Genomic DNA, 16,146 nt, shown 5'->3' on the forward strand with positions numbered 1-16,146 from the left:
GAGAGAGATAGGGCTCCAATTTTGATGCCTAATTCTCGACTTTTATGTAAGGGATGCATGCTCCACTGTAGTTTCGCCTCTTTCAGTGGTTGCTGACTGCTTTAGGCGATCTATGGCGATGTCACGTTGGTGGTCGTGGTAGGGCTCAAATAATGTGCACGTGGATCGCCTTGTTTCGACTCGACCCGTAAGTTGACTGGCTCTCGGTTGTTATCGGGACTATCTCTGCTAAACTTCAACTTTAGTTTATTAAACCCTATATAGCATGATGTGATCTCATAGGGATTGTCTAACTGTCTGGATCTAAAATTGACGCCGAAGTATTCCCGTGAGCATCTATAACATGCCTTAGTGGGATTATTGCATATCATTTGATCTCAGCCATATCATCGGATATATTTCGTTATCCAAACAAATGTGCAGATTGATGAATGTCTTCGATATCTTGCGGACTAATACTTTATGAGTCAGATCTAGGTTTGACAACACATCAATTTGCGATGCTAATACTACGACGGCCTTGCTTGATGCCGTGATGCAGGCTCTCGAGATGCCTGATTCCAGCCTTTCGAGACGTCTGTTTATACATGACTAAAACTACGTGGGTATGCGGCGTGTGATGTCCTGGGATCTATCGGAATTGCCTGAATGGGTTTGATCTCGTGGCTTCGATGCGTACCTGAAGTTGAATGTAACTTTGACTTTGAGGCTGGTGGTGCATCTCGAAAACAGGAGAAAAGAGAGGGTGGATGGAGTCTGAATCCTATCAAACTACGCTAGGAATTTTGAAACGTGGGCATTCGCGGTTTCGGGTAAAAGAGGCTCGACCTTCCTGGTACACTATCGCCCGATGAATAGCCGGAGTATTCTTTTGCATACGCTAGTAAACAGAGCTTGGAGGTTGATATGAGTACATCCTGGTTACGTATCCACGAATGTTTATCGTCTCCCTATTGTGGTTCATTATGCCTTAGGCAACTCCCGTCTGCATACTTGTTCATTCATCTAGAGTTAAGCAACAGAATGAATTCCTTTCGGTTTATGGTAGGTTTCTACGCGTTTTTGAGCCAACCTATAGTATTCCTTACTCATTCTATACTCAATCACCTTACAATCAGGCCATCTCCTATCAGTAAATAAAATAGTCGGTCTAGTTACCAGCCACAACACAGCAATTAAAGCATAAGAAAAGTGTGTGAACAATAGCCTCAATCCCAAACTTACTAGGCTATATCGCGTAATGACAAGCAATTCCTCGATGATCTCTCCACAGACATAGTTTGGCACGAACTTGTCTCATAATGAACGTATACCCCATACCGAGAAAAGCATACTTTCTCTAGATATGGTCTGTACCCACCAAGCTGGGGGTGTAACTTAGTCTCTAATATAATGGAGAAATCAGTCATCAAATTGCAAAATCCAGTCAGGTGTCCTGAGAGTTAAAAATCCTCATTATGAACATAACGTAGTAGACTATTTCCTAGGTATCATCCACAACTTCAATTATTTAGCTAGCGATGATACTTCTGCGTATAGACATCATCTTTGTGTTGTCATTCTGGTTTAACTACCAGCTAGGTTGTGCGAACCCTACAGATATTCCCTTTATCTCCATATTCAAACTCTTGTCGTTGAATCCATAGAAGCATAGTTTAATTAAATATATAACACTTGCAAGTACTAAAATGAGGGTTTTCTCCAAATTTCCATCTGGCTAACATATAACAGGCTTCGAGTATTTTTCTAGACTGAACAACATCTTCCTAGTACGAAGACTGCACAGAGCAAGGTGTGTGTCATGGAGAGTACTGTTCAGTCTCAAGGCTCATATTGGGATACGAATTGGATATAGAATGCGGAACGGGTTCTGGCGCATAACACCCGACAACTGCATATCATTATAAATGCGATAGCTCGAGTGGAATATTTAGGGTGTTAGCAGGTAGATATATATCTCATGTAGATTCTCGTAACGGACGTTCATGGTCCAAGTAGGATCGACATTGTTCCCCTGCCGCCGGATGCTAATTCCGCAGTCGACCCGTAGAAAAGGAGATTCTAATTTCATACATGTTATTGGCTGGGCCCCTGAAGAATGAAGACCCACAGCTATCCGTTTGCTTGGGATTCGTCCTGGAACTTTTTGGTGTCGCTGTTTGGTGATTTAGATATGATATCTCGTAGGGATATACTTTCCAACCCACTTTCAATACACACACATGCCTTCATCGATGTTGGTTGTATGTTCTTGTCTTAATAGTACAAGCTAGGCCAAATACCAGTTATAGATTTGGGAGATATACAGTCCACAAAACACCCCAATAAAACGCCTCACTATCGTAGCTCATACTATACAATAATATACAAGTCCCAACAACCCCTACTCAAATTTACTCAACCAACCTCCGAAACAACTCCCTTCTTCCCCAACCGATCCACAACCCCCTTCTTCAACCGCAAGAGCCTCTCAATCTCCCCAGATGGCATACCCTGCCGATCCCGCATCGAGAGCGCCTGTCGGATCGTCAACGCATCCAGATACTCCCGTCCCGTAAAACCCGGTCGTCCGACTAATTCCACCTCTCGTTCTGCTGCCTTAGCAATCTTCTGGCGCGCGGTGACCACCAGCAACGCCGGGTTTGCCGCCCGGGGAAAGACGGTTTGTACGGAGTCCCCGCGTTGAGCTCCGGAGGCGAATGTGCTGGAATTGGATAGGGTCGGGGCTGGGCTAACGGGGCCGATTCCGCGGAGGGTGGCAGCGAAATCGGGATCTCGGCCGTCAAGGTCGATTGCTGAATTTTTTTTTTTTTGGGTTAGTTTGTGTTGGGGTTGTTTCTTTGAGGGGAGGAAGAAAGAGGGGGGTAGAGGGGAAAGATTCTGCGGTGGTTTCTCCTTGTTCCTTTTTGCGAAGAAATTACGCACGTACCGTTTGATTTCGTAAGAGAAGGCTGTTCTTTGGAATGATATGTTGGGCCCGTGGGAGCACGGGTCTTTGTTTCCTGTTCCTTTGGCGGACGGGGCGCTGAAGCAGGCCCGGGAGACGGAGGCTTCGATGGTGTTGATGGCAAAGTGGACGGTTGTTTAGGGTATTGGCGCCGTGAGACTGCCTGCGCGGCAGATCTCACGGGTTTCGAAGATGATGAACCCATGGATGGATCCCGAATACCGCAATGGCTAGCGCGTGCGGGGTGGGAATCGGCAATGTCAATGTTTGAAGCGTGGAGAAACCGGAGAGAGCTTTTGGCGATGTTTGAATTGAATGAAACTTCACTAGCCGAAATTGGTCAACGCCTCGGGTGACGTCAGCCATCCATGCGACAAAACAATCATTTGTTTACTGGATTTTTACGATTTCAATGGATGTGTTTCTTAATTGTGGTTTGGATTGATTTTCTCAGAAATACAATGTGCGTGTCTGTTCTATTGGCTTGCTTAGGAACTCTGTTACATATGCTGGAAAGCGGAGGCTGATACAGTAATCTAGAAAACAGTACAGAAGACAGTATTCAGTCGCATCGAAGATTTTGCCAGTAAATCCAGTACCGGCCAGATTTACCGAAGACCATCAAGACGTCTACCTTGCACTTCACCCAAGGCGCGACTGCCACTGATGAATGCGACCGTGCCAGCCACGGCGACCGCAGGAAGGATCTGGAAGAGTGTCCAGGACTGGTAGTACAGGAAGAATATCCCTTCGATCGAGAGAAGAGAGCCGAGGAAGACACTATGAGAAATGGGGGATGCCTTCAAAGCCTTAGGGAGGTGGCAAACGTTGGCGCCGAGGAATAGCCACTGGACAAGTTAGACTAGCAATGACCGAAGGAGAGTAATCGGACACTTACCACACCAGCAAGAACGGGAAGTGTGCCAAGCACCATCGCCACAAACGCAAGGGTGATGACAATCGGCGGGCTTCGGGGATCCTCCTTGAAGATGTGGTGGATCTCAGGAAGCTTTCCGTATCTCGAGACCTCAACAGTTGGGACTGGCTGATCGGGGTTCCGGGTAACGGCCAGCTTGAACGCAGCGCCATTGTAGGCCTCCGCGCTGCCAAAAGACCCGATCAAGAGCTTTGCGTCAAGTGGCTCAACCAAGGAGAGGAATTGAATAGGGAGGTCCTTTTGAGTCTAAAGCCAGCATTAGCCATGCCAAACAACAAATTGTCCCTTTCACACGTACCAACTCAACCTTCGATTTGCCATTCTCCTTCACATTAAAGGGATAAGAGATGTCGAGTCCAGTCTCCGGGTCTTGGAGGAGGAGGAAAACCTGGTGCGCGCGTTTTCCAGAGCTGCCTTCGCGGGCTGTGAGAGTCACCTTCAAGGTGTCGGCACTTCCGAGGGAGACGGGCTTGGTGAGGGCCTTGTTGTCAGGAATACTGTCAATTCGGTCGATGTTAGCCAATTTCACTGAGTAAAGCCAAGCTCTATAGTAGTAAACAGATCACGCACTTTTCCTTCAATCCAGAACCGACCCCAGCTCCCTTGGTTTGAACTGACACGGTGGCATCAGTAAACCCCCACGCAGATGCCGCTGCGGTCGGGGCGGCAGTAAAGGCCAGCAAACTGAGCTGGAGGACAGTATTCCACAACTGCATCCTGATTGAGAGATAGACGCTTGAAACAAACCGAGCTGGACGGAGTGGAACAATTGCGACGTAGGTGTCCTGAATACGTCGGCCTGCGGACGCAAGCTGAAGAAACGCTAAGATAAGCGCCCGCGGCTTTGGGGCAAGCTGCGGTCCAGTGACCGACCCTCCGCCTTTGCAAGCCCTAATTTCCCGGAGTCTTCAAGTCGGCCTGCCAAACAATTCTTCCTCGCTTTATGATCGGCTTGATGGCTTCGTCAACTACTGCGACAACCCGCTAAATCGTCAAACATCCCGATAGTCGCTCCTTTACCTTCGCATAATGTTTTATTTTGCGTTTATCTAGCACCGGGAGCGCCCCTGCGACTGCAGTACGCCTTACGTTAGAACTCCTTCGCCTCCGCTTCACCGACGGTCCACCCTGTGATTAACCCTCGCACGCTGTCTTGGAAGTCGTTCTGGTCGCTATCGCTGTCTTGTCCTCCGCTTATTGGTACGTCAGGAGACGTTGTATATCATTTACACACCCACATCCTAGATTTGATGGTGTTCAGGTGTTTCCAGGAGTTTCCGCTCCTGCCTGGGCCCAGTTTGGAACCAGCTGTTCAGTTTGGCACATTTCACTGACTTCACCTTGCAACACAGGAATAGACAGGATACCTTGTACTGCGAAAACAAGCTAGTCGAGAAAGCGATCCAAAAAGAACCAGCAATACCCCGCTGGTCCTTGTGAACCCGTAACCCTCGCATTCCGAAGTGCCGATGGTCGAACTTTGCTAGAAACCGGTGGGCCGATTGTTTATTGAGGAAACCTGAGGAATAAAGGAAACTGCTTGTAAATTGCAAAAAAGTGAGGCAACTGTTTGAGACTGCTGTTGTTCGTCTTGTTTGCTTAGGGCTCAGTGCACAGTCAACCCTAGGCGGGGGGTGGTCAAATAATTCACTCATTCGTATTGAATGCTAACAACAACAAAAGTGGCTGGTAGATCTTCTGTTACTCGGGGAGAGGCCTCTCCTGCGCCTTCGATCTTGGATTCGGCTTCTGTAAGTGTTTCTCTACCTCTCTTTGTCCGCATTATCTCTGACCAACCATAAAGAGAAACTCCCGACGAAGCTCTTCTCGCGCTTCGAGAAAAGCAACCCGAGAGCTTGAGCTCAACACTTCTCATCCATCTCGTTTGGCAGTGTCTCTACCTCCAACTCCCATCACTTCCTCTTTTGAAGAAGCGTTGTCGTCAACACAGCGCGCTAAGAGACACCGCTCTGTCAACTACTACGAAAAGACACCACAGTCTAAAGGAGCCGAGACTCCAGGCCCGAAGAACGCATCGTTCTCAGCTCAGCCATCTGGCAGCGCCTCTAGAAGGAGTAGTCGTAGTCGCAAGTCCGAGAACGCTGACAAAGACGCTGTCAATGCGCGTGATTCCACGGGTGATCAAGCTGTCACTCCTACCTCTACCTCTAACCCCAAACGCAAGTCTCAAACTGAGCAATCTACCCTCCACACATATCTGCAGAAGAAGCCTCAAGAAAGGCGAAAGACCGTGACTACACAAGCTGAGGCATCTGAAGCTAACAACCCTCAATCTGACCCCAAACACGACATCAAGTCTCCAGCTATGGGTGCCGCAGTATCTAGCGGCCGCAAGACTAGGAAGTCTATTCCAGCTAAACTGAATGGCACCGAGGGCACTGAAAACGCTACTCCCAAATCTAAACTGGTCACTCGTCTCTCCACTCCAGTCTCTCGCAAAGACCGCAAGTCTAAGGGAGTTGTCGAAGCTGAGCAAGTGCCCAAGTCAACCCCTCGTGTCAAGCCCGAACCGACCCCTGCTGTGAATTCAACGTCCAAAGCAGCCAAATCCCAGGCCAATGGAACGGCAGACCCAGTTACTCCAGCTGAACGGACTCCTGTCTCAACCCCGAATACCACGGCAACTAGATCCCGTCGTAGAGACCGCAAGTCTGCCAGGAAATCCACAGCAGGTCGCTCGCAACTAGCGAATGAATCTTCCCAAGCAGATACTGCAACCAATACTGATGCCGAAGACCGTAAACCAGTCATTCAGGACTCCGACAAACCTGCTTCTCAGGACTCGGATAAGGGAAGCTCGGAGCCTCAGCAAGCGACCAAGAGACCGAGCAATACAGTGACCCTGAGTCTGGGCCGCAAGTCTCTCGAGTCTTTTGTTCAGAAAACGCTTGAGCCCGCCTCCTATGGCAATGAAATCGCTGATAGCGTTGAAGGAGCCTCCGTCGGTGTGTACGATGACTCTTACCATTTTGATTATGATGCAGATATGTATCGCAACAATTTCGGCCTTGATGGCCAAATGGACACACCAGCCTCGCCTACAAGCTTCTCCACAACTACCTCTACCGGCGCTCGGATGTCCGGCCGGACCCGAAAGCCCACTATCAGGGCATTAGAGTCCCTCGAATCAGAGCGGCGTTTCCGCCGACCCCGGGCCCAAACGCCTGGAAAGGCGGAATCGTCTGCGGCTGGGAAACAGAGTGACAAGGCGCCCAGCGGCGAGAAGAATGCTGAGCAACCAGGGACAGCGCCAGCAGAAACTACGCAGGCACTATCTGCCACCCCGCAGCCAGATGTGGATGCCTTTGCTCGCCGCATATTTGAATTGGCCGCGGCAGCCGTTTCAGACGACTTTGTGCCGGCGCCTGAGGCTGACTCCTGGCTCGAAGAGCTGCGAAAAGAGTATCACGGCAAAGGGGATGCGGAAATTACCGCAGTTGCGGCGGTGGTTGAGGGAGAGAGTAGGCAACCCTCGGATGACGAACCTACTACAGAACAGTGGACTGACGAGGACGGTTGGACGCACACAGGTCGAATTAACGAGTTTGGAGAGGAATACGTTGTTGTTGGCCCTGATTTTGAGTGGTACAGGCCCAACAACACGTATGGGGACAAGCAACTTCCCGAGCCCCCTGTGCGCCTAAGGTCCCTGGAACAGTCCGAGAAGGACCGTATCTTTGGCTTTCCACCACGTATTGGAGAGCGTAACCTGCCTCGTGCAACCAATTTTCCGTTCATGATGGAGGACGTCTATCACGAACGGGCTAAGATTAAGGCCCGCGAGGAAGCGCGGCAGAAGGGCATCGCCATTGACAGGTCGATGTCAGTCTCTCAGATTGAGGCACTGATCGGCCGGCACAGCAAGAGCGGCAGCTCGCAATCGTCTGAGACACCCGCTCTGGCCCCGGCTTCTGCAAAGAGCTCGAAACAGGACAGGCCCGCTGGGTCCCGGAAGCGACGACGTACGGAACCCGTTATCCCAAGCGAGGCTCCCTCGACCAACGAATCCACCACAGAGAGTACACATAAGCCAAAGAGAAGACGCAAGAACACGGTAGGAGCATCGGCACCGACCCCGACTGAACCAGAGCCTTCATCCGAAAAGCCCAAGACCCTCAAACTCAAACTGATCTTCTCGAAACGTGAATTGCCGGCAACTCCTTCTGCTTCCAACACGACTAACACATCTGCCAAACCGAAGAAGCGGCCCCATTCTGAAATCGAGACGGACGGTGACAACGTGGTCAGCAACAGACCTTCGAAGAGCCCTAAAACCGCTCCATCCAATCCTACAACTACCCCCAGACGCCTCCTCAAGCTCTCGACCCCGAAGCAGGGACAGAAGGAGAAGAGCAATGCTGCTCCCACCTCCACCCCCGACGTTCCTCCTTCCGCTGATCAGAACTCACTTACAACCCCCGGCGGACGTCCTCGTCGTCGCGCCGCAGCAGCATTAATGGCCGAGTTTCAGAACCACAAAGAAGAACGGGCTCGCAGAGCCAATGCGCGCAAGAAAACCAACACCGATAATCCCGATGAGCCCAATCCCGGTCAGACCCCTGGTTCTTCCGCGAAGCAGCACTAGTGGTTGACCACTCTTACCTCTACCTCTATCTCTACCTCTACCCTCTGAATACGATAATTCCATCCAACGTTTCTTTCCCTTCATACGTCTTAACCCCTTTCTAAATCCCACTTTAATCCTTTATTCAAGTGACCACGAGTCACACCCCCTGATTCATTAGACATTTGAACTATCACGGCGTTATGAACGGTCATCGGAACTAAGCATAGCGGAAATTTCTTCAAAAGATAAGACAGGCAATTGCACTGGTGTTTTTTTTTTTTTTTTCTCTTTCAGCTGTTATTCGTGCTCTTCTACTCCCACTCGTGTATTGTCTGTTCTCCGTCTTGTCCACCATGGTATATGACAAAAGTGACTGGACAAGACATAGGACAAGAGAAGAGAAAAACGGGACTGTATTATTGTTTTCCTTCCTGTACAGTGAGTCTTGCATTTTTTCCCCTTTTTTTTTTTTACTTTATATTTCGTCTTTGTTAATGTACGCGCATACGCATAACAAATCCGACCAGAGGAAAATGGCCAGGATTAGAAGTAATTAGTTTACTTGCGGGGTTTAATCGTTTGTGTTCGAAGTATGTATTCCTGCATAGGATTTATTACAATCAGCTTGTTTTAAATCAAGAATGGGATGAATTGAATTGAACTTGATATCCAAGCAAGAAAAACAGATCGATAGGAAATATAGTAGCCTGAGGCATCTATCAACCCGAGAAAAGGAAACAAACGCAAATAAACTACACCTGACTTTTCCCGCCTCAAACCATCTCTCATTCAATCAAACCACATCCCTTCGAATAAGTACTTTAACATACCATCCCGAGCCCAATACTATCGTACAGAGAGACAGAGAGGGAAAAAAAGATAATAAGAATAAAAACAAAATGTCTAACCAACAACCCCGCGTAATTGTCAACCCGCAATCCCTTCAACGTCCACCTCATCCACCCCGGCGAGGACCCCAAAGTCCACAAGCTGTCCGGGATATTCGGCAAACGAAGGAATATAAAATTGCTGCCAGACGGTATATTTCTTTGTCTCCCCCCCCCCCTTTTTTTTTTACTCCCGTTTCCTTTTGTTTTACTTATTTTATCTCAAGATAAAAGATACGGTTTGAGAGAGTTTATGGACCCTCTATCGAACATCAATTATGCTTGCTCCTTGTTGAATTTCAAGATCAGGATTCAGCTGCTAATAATGATGTGATTTATAGATGGCTTTCCACTATCGTGGCGTTGCCGATTGCGTTGTATACGTCTTATGTGCTTTACGAGAGGAGTGAGTCTCTTTCTTTTCTCTTGTTCTTGTTCTTGTTCTTGTTCTTTGGGTTTTGATCATTGTTTGTGTCTTGGGGGTTGTTACTGGGGTAAGGGAGAGTGCTGATTTGGTTGTTTAGCTTATTTGAATAAGAGTCAGAAGCATTTGGTTCGTCCGTCGGGGTCTGGGACTGGGGAGGAAGGGAAGGATGGGAGTGCTTGATTTAGTAGATCTTGGGGGGGGGGGGGGGGGCTTTTCTTTCTTGTCTGGTTTAATTGTATATTAGTTTGTGGTTTTGGGGTGTGTTATGAAGTGTTTATTGGTTGGGGTGTACTCCTGTTGTAGAGTGAGGTTGTATTTGTATGGAGCTGGTTTTGTGGTAGTATGATGTAGGATCCATGCTGGTTTAAGATATTTCTGCTTAGGATGGTGCTAGATGAGATGTTCTTGGAGGGTAGTTGATAAATGAGGTATTATAGTGTCTCGGTATGAGGTATCGGGGATACGTACTTGTAAGATCTCGTGGATGGATATGCAATTGTATCTCTTTCTATTGGGTGGATATCGCTGCTCTTTGTGTACATTTTTGTGTGGACTAAGTTAAGTTGTATGAATGAAGAAGGGCTTGAAAGAAAGATTCAAAGAGTAAAAAGAAGCATAGAAGAATAGATATGTTTGTCAGTGACAACATTGATAAACAACCCCCAACTTAAACAGAGCACTCTCCCCAGTTTCCTCCGGATGTAACGAAGCTCAGTCCCTCGATGAAATCGTCCCGTTTGCACCGACCATGCTTGTCGGCATCACAGCCCTGCAGCGGGATGACCCGGTCGTTGACCAGGACGCGGACGAGAGGCTCCTTCTCATCCTTGCACTGCATCATCTCGACGTAGGCCCTGGCTGCGAAAGGAACGGTCCAGGCGGATGAATATCCATTCGTCTCCTCAGTCGACTGCACCGAGGTCTGAGAGAGGGGCTCGGTCGTATTATACAGACCAAGCGCGAAGAAAACGGAGGTCATCGTGTTATCGTGCGAGAAGTCCGCATAGAGCGTAGCATTCAGCGGGAAAGTGGCGGGGTTCGAGTCCAGCGTGGTATTGGTGCTGGTGTGGTCCTTAACCGGGGATTGGGTCAGACGAGCGATCAGCTCATTAGCAAAGCCGATGCCCTGCGCAGGTCCAAGAGGGTTGCCTGCACCGTAGCCGTAGTATTTCTTGACCGACTGCAGGTAGTCGTATTGCACCCATTCTTCCTGGGTAAACAACGCGCAGAAGGGGGAAATCCGACTGCCGTCGCGGGTCAAGGCGACGGTGTCGTATGAGCACATGTCCATAAGATAAACCACCTCTTTGCTGGAGAGCTTGGTTCCGGGGAGGTCCTTCTCCAGACGTTCAACAATGGAGGGCGTAAAAACAGCTGTGAACTTGTCCTCTGCTTCATCCCCTACCTTGCTGTTCTCGAAGGCCGTGCAGACACTATGGTCTAACGTGTTGTTGAATCCATCGGTCTCAGGGATAACCACGTTGACGATAGGAGCAGACCGATCCCGCTTGATCTTGGAGTTACCGAGCTTCGCCTTCTGGAAGCCCTCGATGAATTTCTCACCGGATGCGATTACCCGATCCGAGCCCGATGCCCGAATGAAAGGAACGACGCTCTTGGCGAGCTCCTCATAGCGCTGATAGAACTTGATTCCCGAATCCACCATTTGGTTCTCTCCAAAAGTGGTAAGGTCATCGGCGCCGAGGGAGTAGTTGTAAGATTTCAGGAAGGCATACTTCCCGGAGAACGAGGTAGCATTATGCTGGATGGCCTTGATGAACTTGGCGTACTTCTCGGACTTGCTCTCCGTTGGATACCGCGCGCCGTGACGGGAAAGCACTTGGGCGAAGGTAACCTGACAGTGGTCCGGAACGTCCTCGGAGAGCGAAGACTCGTCGTCGACCGAGAAGTAGGGGGAATACTGGCCCCACAGGTGAGAGACCCCCGAGAAGCACTGGTACCCTTCGTCAACAGTATTGCACGACTGTTGTCTCGGGCTAGTGACCGGAGTACCGGCAACACTGAATGAAGATCAGCCGCCGTTAGATTAGGGCATCCACTATAGGGCAGTGTCTCTGGGTGAGCTTACCTCGAGAGAAGGAAGGTAATGGGAAGGAGCACGCTAAGGACAGCCATGACGCTCACGATTGCAACCCTTTTGCTATTAGACAAACAACGGGACACGCCCTCCACGCGGACGGGGAGGTCCTCATATAAGCCCTTCATTTCCGTCTCATGTTGATCAAAATCGGAGACCTTGTAACCCTAGTGCAGCTTCGGATCCCGCGATATCGGACGGAGATTCAGCCGTGATGTTAGTGTAGTGGGGGTTAAAAGAGGATAAGCCTGCCGCATAAGACATGATGTTCGATCATCCTGGGTTCTTTAGGTAGTAGAAAGTGCTGACGGTGAGGATGACCTGAGTTGTCTGTGCGATTCTGATAGGTTGTGTTGGGCCCACGTGGGCGCGGGAATGGTGAACAAGTGTGCCAGAGAAGAAGTTCCATAATCCTAGACATTCCTTCGGAATCCGGTCGGACTTTTGTTCAATTGAAGTTAAGATCTGAGGTTCACGCATGATTAATTAGTACAGGGCTACTTACGTCGCAATAATCCACTCCTTACGAGAAGCCGTTGTTTTAGCTGGTTTGATATTGATCAGGCACGGGTTCTCAAATCTGTCAACTACAGCCAATCCTTTCCCCACGCTTTACGTGAATATTCTTTCGGAATCCTTGCTCAAGATGGTTGTTTATTTATTATACTTTTTTTCATTCATTTCTTTCTTTTTCTCTTCTAATATTTGCCCTTTCCTTAGTCTCGGGACAAATCGTATACTATTCCAAGTCTAAACGATGTGGAAACCTCACGGAGAGCACAAAATTCACATGGTCACAAAACCAGTCAACGAAGACTGAAATTCTCCGAAAAAACGCACCAGTCAATATGTCAATATGTCAATGCTTCACTAAATCAATCTAATGACCTAATAAAATCTCGTGGTGGTGCTGGCGGGCCACATCTGATAATCTCTACCCGTGCTTTCCATTTGATAACGATCATCGTCGGATGTCGCCGAGCCCGGCGGAGATCCACAACGGCCGTTGACTCTCTGCCTTGTTTTTTTTTTTTTTGTTTTCCTCTTCGTTTTCGTGCTTTCGCTCTTTTCTCCCGTTTTGCTTGAAGTCTTTGAAATATTCTCATTGTTTTTTTTAGAGGTATTTCTTGTTCTTGTTCTTGGGCAATGATATTGTACAGGTCTATGGTAGATACCACAAATCCCAAGTTTGAGTAGCCAAGTCTTTGAAACAGTAATGGGGAGATCGCTCTCAGTTGCACGCTCAAATCCAAATCAGAGCCGTGGTGGTATCTTTCGTCTAACGGGGTCCACGGTCACAATCAAACCAGAACAAATCCAACAACACCGAACAGCCCAAGATCAAGGGAACACGCCTCGCAGTTGACACTTTTCCAAGTGCTCTGTAAAAACAATCCAGCGAGGCGAATCAAATCGACGTCAATGCAAAGCAAGCAGACAGACTCCTTTCCAACACTCTCAACCAAATAGACAAGGGTGAAGCAAACTATAAGCAAGAAAGTGAAAACATTGACAGCTAAAGCAAACAAAATATATGCAGGAATGTCAGGAACCCAGTTCGCACTAATCAATAAGAGAGCCATCTGCTTTTCGCCGTTCGCATAATCCAAAATTTCCATGCTGATCGCACAAATAACACAATTTCCTCCAATGCAATGAGATTCTCGCCTCAGGCGAGATGTATGAAATATAGTCAGGTAATTATTTCTGCGGATCTCCTTGGATGCCAAAATGGACAGCCGACGATCCCGCAGGAGAGAAAGAATGTTAGAGAGGGAAGGCGTGCACCTTTCAAAAGTCGCACGGAGATTTCCTCAAAAGAAACAGAGGAAGCAGAGCATAAGCCGGGACATGTGAGCCCAATGTCTTGCTTCCATAATCAAGCGCGGGTCCATGGCCCAGGGAACTGTGGCAGTGATCTTGCCTGCTGTTCATCTGCCAGAGTCCCTCGACTTGGCCAGCTACCAGCTGCTCTAGTAGCTGAGGCGGGCGGTGGCACTCCGCTTGTATCCACAGCTCGCTGTGTGGCGTCTGTACTAGGCCAGACCTGAGGGTCACGATCCGAGGATTGAAAGGAGCGTGGAGAGGCTGGCCGGGCCGGGATTTGACCGGAAGGCCCGAGACGGCTGACGTGCTCGCGGTAGAAGTCCCTCTCGGAGCGGTAAAAGTCTCGCTCTTGCATCAGGGCCCGAATCTCTTGGGCCTGCCTCTGCAGCACTTCCGTTTGCTTCCGGATTTCATCCTGCTGGGCCGTGATCTTCTGCTCCATTTGTAGCTCATTTCGTTTCCTGTTGCGGAACCTCCTCGACGCATCACTATTTGCCTTTCGCTTCTCGGCCTGGCTAGAAGAGCCGGACTTTAGGTCTAGGATACAGGGGATCATCCCGGGGTAAGGGGGATTTTCCGCTTGGGAACTAGGCAGGACGACGGGCTCCTCACTCACATGCTTGTGGCCTGCAACTACTGAAGGCAGTCGGCTGACTGGCTCCATTGTTGTATGCGGAGTGGTATGCAAATATGACGGCGCAGGCTGTGGGCCAGAAGCAGTAGTAGCCGCAGGAGATGACCGGCCAAATTGACTAAAGGTCGAGATGGGTGTCGTAGGGCTCGTCTCCTGAGAGCTCGGGTTTGGTGTTGGATTAGCACTTGTCCGGCGGCTATGGAAGGTTGGTGTGGAATGAACGGATACTGGAGCAGGCTGTTGATATCCCGACACGGACATCGACTGTCCAGTTACGGAATCCACAGGCAAGGGTGAACCAGGCGCCACGGTATATGCTCCCGGCCGTGTTTCCTGAACTAGCGGAGACTGGGAAGCACTCGCTTTTCGTGGATAACCGACTCCAGAGCTGACAAAGCGAGCTGATGGTGAAACGGGAGAGATGATCTGACGGCTCCTCATTCCTGGAGATGTCGATAGGCGCTTTGCGTGTGTTGATGGAGATGGGAGATGTACTGTCGCGGGAGGGAGATGTTGATGAGACGGGGAGGTTGAGAACTGGTCTCCTGGCCCTTCCCGACCGGTTTCCGCCGTGGAAGCAGATACTGACGGTGCTCTCGCCGGGGGGTTCAAGATAGAGTCGACTCCAATGGGACGAAGCTGGGTAGAACTCAGCGGGGGCTCCACAGGGGTTGAGGGATGCCACGAAACAGGCCGCGGACGTCCAGGCTCGCGGCCGTTCAAAGACGAATCCTCGTCTACAAAAGGGCGTTTCTTCTCCAGGGCACTATGTTTCTCAGTTCGAAGGGCATCTTCTGATGAAGGGCCTGTCACTGGAGAAATCGGCGACATATGCTCCGAGTCTCTTTCGATGGACGGCCGCAAGAAGCTGGGGCATGGCGGGACCCCCCCTCTCTCCAGGTGAGCCGAAGACTCGGGAAGGGAAGAGCGAGAGAGGCCACCAGTCGGTTGGGTGAGATGGTAACCAGACAGCGAATGATAGTGATGCGTGGAATGCCCCGGGTTGGTGTACGGGGTATTAGTCAACACACTGATCGCTAGGGTCGCCACGGTGAAAAGGGAGAAAATAAATCGGGAAGGTTAAAACTGGATAAAGACGGGCTCGAGGAAATTCTCAAGCTTGCTTCCTCGGTAGAATAGAAGCTCCTCCGTACTGGTAGTTCTTGGGTATTCGTATTGGAGCAACAACCACTGAAACGATTGATCACACCTGTATTTATATGCAGTATAGTAGTGATGCTCGTCGCAGTGATATAAAGTCCGAAGGAAAGGAAGAGAGTAGAATATATATAGAGTTGAATAAGAGAAAAAGAAGAAGAAAAGAAATTACAATCAAAAGATAATAAAGCTAAGTTCTTAAAATAAAAATGGAACAACGCAAGGGTACTTGTCAGAAGGGTCGAGTAAAGAGGCAAAGAAGTAGACCAGCAGAGGTGGGAATTTGAGGAATGTAAATAAAGATTTGAAGGACAAAGAAAGAAGGTAAGAGAGTCGAAACAGCGATGAGCAGAGGAGAAATGGATATTATTTCTAATTATTATTATTTTTTCTGAGGCCGGAGGGATTGCTTCATGTTCACGCTGCCGTTATGACAAGAACAATTCGGCGGTGTGCAGTGAAAAGTGGTGAGTGGGACCAAGTGATGATGGGTTTGCGTTAAACCACAGGCATGGCATGGGGAGTAACAAAAAAAAATATTTAAAAAATAAAAAAAAAGGAAATTTAAAAATTAAAAGAAATCTAAGAACAACTAAGACAAGGGACCCAGAAGAGCTCACGAACTGAGAATTGGGAATTAAAA

At 49.0% G+C, this 16,146-nt stretch overlaps 5 protein-coding genes across 5 annotated transcripts; all 5 read right to left on the reverse strand.

Annotated features, from left to right (window-relative positions):
• Positions 1 to 2,397: 2,397 nt before the first annotated feature.
• On the reverse strand, positions 2,398 to 4,600 carry BDV27DRAFT_143832 (Oligosaccharyltransferase subunit Ribophorin II-domain-containing protein; the record flags this gene model as incomplete). The annotated part of the gene is made up of 6 exons (XM_032070165.1): positions 2,398 to 2,795; positions 2,930 to 3,268; positions 3,594 to 3,795; positions 3,846 to 4,130; positions 4,183 to 4,381; positions 4,455 to 4,600. The coding sequence occupies 6 exons, from the start codon at positions 4,598 to 4,600 to the stop codon at positions 2,398 to 2,400; spliced, it is 1,569 nt and encodes a 522-aa protein (XP_031929297.1).
• A 4,659-nt stretch (positions 4,601 to 9,259) lies between these two features.
• BDV27DRAFT_125705 (uncharacterized protein) lies at positions 9,260 to 9,971 on the reverse strand. The gene is made up of 3 exons (XM_032066392.1): positions 9,884 to 9,971; positions 9,701 to 9,765; positions 9,260 to 9,511 (listed from the first exon to the last, which is right to left on the reverse strand). Exons 1-3 carry the CDS (start codon positions 9,907 to 9,909, stop codon positions 9,294 to 9,296), a joined length of 309 nt encoding a protein of 102 aa, XP_031929298.1. The 5' UTR covers positions 9,910 to 9,971; the 3' UTR covers positions 9,260 to 9,293.
• A 332-nt stretch (positions 9,972 to 10,303) lies between these two features.
• BDV27DRAFT_125706 (histidine phosphatase family protein) lies at positions 10,304 to 12,149 on the reverse strand. Its single transcript, XM_032066393.1, has 2 exons — positions 11,876 to 12,149; positions 10,304 to 11,807 (listed from the first exon to the last, which is right to left on the reverse strand). Exons 1-2 carry the CDS (start codon positions 12,010 to 12,012, stop codon positions 10,454 to 10,456), a joined length of 1,491 nt encoding a protein of 496 aa, XP_031929299.1. The 5' UTR covers positions 12,013 to 12,149; the 3' UTR covers positions 10,304 to 10,453.
• Positions 12,150 to 13,078: 929 nt separating this feature from the next.
• Positions 13,079 to 13,633, reverse strand: BDV27DRAFT_95051 (uncharacterized protein). Its single transcript, XM_032078024.1, has one exon. It carries the CDS (start codon positions 13,501 to 13,503, stop codon positions 13,186 to 13,188), a length of 318 nt encoding a protein of 105 aa, XP_031929300.1. The 5' UTR covers positions 13,504 to 13,633; the 3' UTR covers positions 13,079 to 13,185.
• A 130-nt stretch (positions 13,634 to 13,763) lies between these two features.
• BDV27DRAFT_143835 (uncharacterized protein) lies at positions 13,764 to 14,786 on the reverse strand (the record flags this gene model as incomplete). The annotated part of the gene is made up of 1 exon (XM_032070166.1): positions 13,764 to 14,786. One exon carries the CDS (start codon positions 14,784 to 14,786, stop codon positions 13,764 to 13,766), a length of 1,023 nt encoding a protein of 340 aa, XP_031929301.1.
• Positions 14,787 to 16,146: the final 1,360 nt, after the last annotated feature.

Source organism: Aspergillus caelatus (assembly GCF_009193585.1).
Source record: "Aspergillus caelatus strain CBS 763.97 unplaced genomic scaffold BDV27scaffold_55, whole genome shotgun sequence".
NCBI lineage: Eukaryota > Fungi > Ascomycota > Eurotiomycetes > Eurotiales > Aspergillaceae > Aspergillus > Aspergillus caelatus.

What these genes read in the sequence shown, in the direction of transcription:
- BDV27DRAFT_95051 (XM_032078024.1), bottom strand. Translation starts at nt 13,503, where the DNA reads ATGGAAATTTTGGATTATGCGAACGGCGAAAAGCAGATGGCTCTCTTA.
- BDV27DRAFT_125706 (XM_032066393.1), bottom strand. Translation starts at nt 12,012, where the DNA reads ATGAAGGGCTTATATGAGGACCTCCCCGTCCGCGTGGAGGGCGTGTCC. An exon ending in ATTACCTTCCTTCTCTCGAG is followed by an intron (nt 11,808 to 11,875) that starts GTAAGCTCACCC and finishes ATCTTCATTCAG; the next exon opens with TGTTGCCGGTACTCCGGTCA.
- BDV27DRAFT_125705 (XM_032066392.1), bottom strand. Translation starts at nt 9,909, where the DNA reads ATGCTTCTGACTCTTATTCAAATAAG. An exon ending in CTGACTCTTATTCAAATAAG is followed by an intron (nt 9,766 to 9,883) that starts CTAAACAACCAA and finishes AAAGAGACTCAC; the next exon opens with TCCTCTCGTAAAGCACATAA. An exon ending in CCACGATAGTGGAAAGCCAT is followed by an intron (nt 9,512 to 9,700) that starts CTATAAATCACA and finishes AAAGAAATATAC; the next exon opens with CGTCTGGCAGCAATTTTATA.